We start from the raw sequence: 1,287 nt of genomic DNA on the forward strand, positions 1-1,287 counted from the left end.
AACCCTCACTGGACCAAATGCCACTCATGCAATGCAGGAAACCAATTGCTGAAAACGTCTCCCTTCACATATAGGAAGTGCCACATGTCCAATGTGAGCACGAATGAGTCCTCTGAAGTCTGTCTTAATACCTCCATCTGTTTTCTTCTTGGACAGGTCCCCATTCTCTGAAGCACCAGATGTCCAACAACAGCTCCATCAGTGAGTTCCTCCTCCTGACATTCGCAGACACGTGGGAGCTGCAGCTCCTGCACTTTGCGCTCTTCCTGGGCATCTACCTGGCTGCCCTCCTGGGCAACGGCCTCATCCTCACAGCCATAGCCTGCGACCACCGCCTCCACACCCCCATGTACTTCTTCCTCCTCAACCTCGCCCTCCTCGACCTGGGCTGCATCTCCACCACTGTCCCCAAAGCCATGGCCAATTCCCTCTGGGACACCAGGGCCATTTCCTATGCAGGATGTGTTGCACAAGTCTTTCTGTTTCTCTTCTTAATATCAGCAGAATTTTATGTTCTCACTATCATGTCCTATGACCGCTACATTGCCATCTGCAAGCCCCTGCACTATGGGACCCTCCTGGGCAGCAGAGCTTGTGCCCAGATGGCAGCAGCTGCCTGGGGCAGTGGGGTTCTCTATGCTCTGCTACACACTGCCAATACATTTTCATTGCCTCTCTGCCAAGGTAATGCTGTGGACCAGTTCTTCTGTGAAATCCCCCAGATCGTCAAGCTCTCCTGCTCAAATTCCTACCTCAGGGAAGTTGCACTCCTCATATTGAGTGGTTTTCTGTTTTCGGGGTGTTTTGTTTTCATTGTGCTCTCCTATGTGCAGATCTTCAGGGCTGTGCTGAGGATCCCTTCTCAGCTGGGAAGGCACAAAGCCTTTGCCACATGCCTCCCTCACCTAGCTGTGGTCTTCCTGTTTATTAGCACAGGACTTTTTTCCTACCTGAAGCCGCTCTCCCTGTCCTCCCCATCCTTGAATGTAGTGGTGGCAGTTCTATACTCAGTGATGCCCCCAGCAATGAACCCCCTCATCTACAGCATGAGGAACCAGGAGCTGAAGGATGCCCTGAAGAAAGTGATTTCATGGACATTTTTCAGAAGTGATAAACTTTTCCTCTTTCTCCAGAAATGACTCACAGTATGTCCCATGACAAACCTGGTTGTTTTTTGTTGCTGTTACTGTTTTTTTATGCATATATGTTATTTATTAATACTCATGAATACATTTTTTTCCTGCTGTTTTTTTTATGAGTGGTTACCATGTTCCTTCACAAGTGTTT

General features: G+C 48.9%; 1 protein-coding gene across 1 annotated transcript; it reads left to right on the forward strand.

Annotated features, from left to right (window-relative positions):
• Window positions 1-165: 165 nt before the first annotated feature.
• LOC118158848 (olfactory receptor 14C36-like) lies at window positions 166-1,139 on the forward strand. The gene has a single exon (XM_035313529.1). It carries the CDS (start codon window positions 180-182, stop codon window positions 1,137-1,139), a length of 960 nt encoding a protein of 319 aa, XP_035169420.1. The 5' UTR covers window positions 166-179.
• The last annotated feature ends 148 nt before the right edge of the window (window positions 1,140-1,287 follow it).

The sequence above is a fragment of the Oxyura jamaicensis genome, unplaced genomic scaffold (genome assembly GCF_011077185.1).
Source record: "Oxyura jamaicensis isolate SHBP4307 breed ruddy duck unplaced genomic scaffold, BPBGC_Ojam_1.0 oxyUn_random_OJ48620, whole genome shotgun sequence".
NCBI classification, from domain to species: domain Eukaryota; kingdom Metazoa; phylum Chordata; class Aves; order Anseriformes; family Anatidae; genus Oxyura; species Oxyura jamaicensis.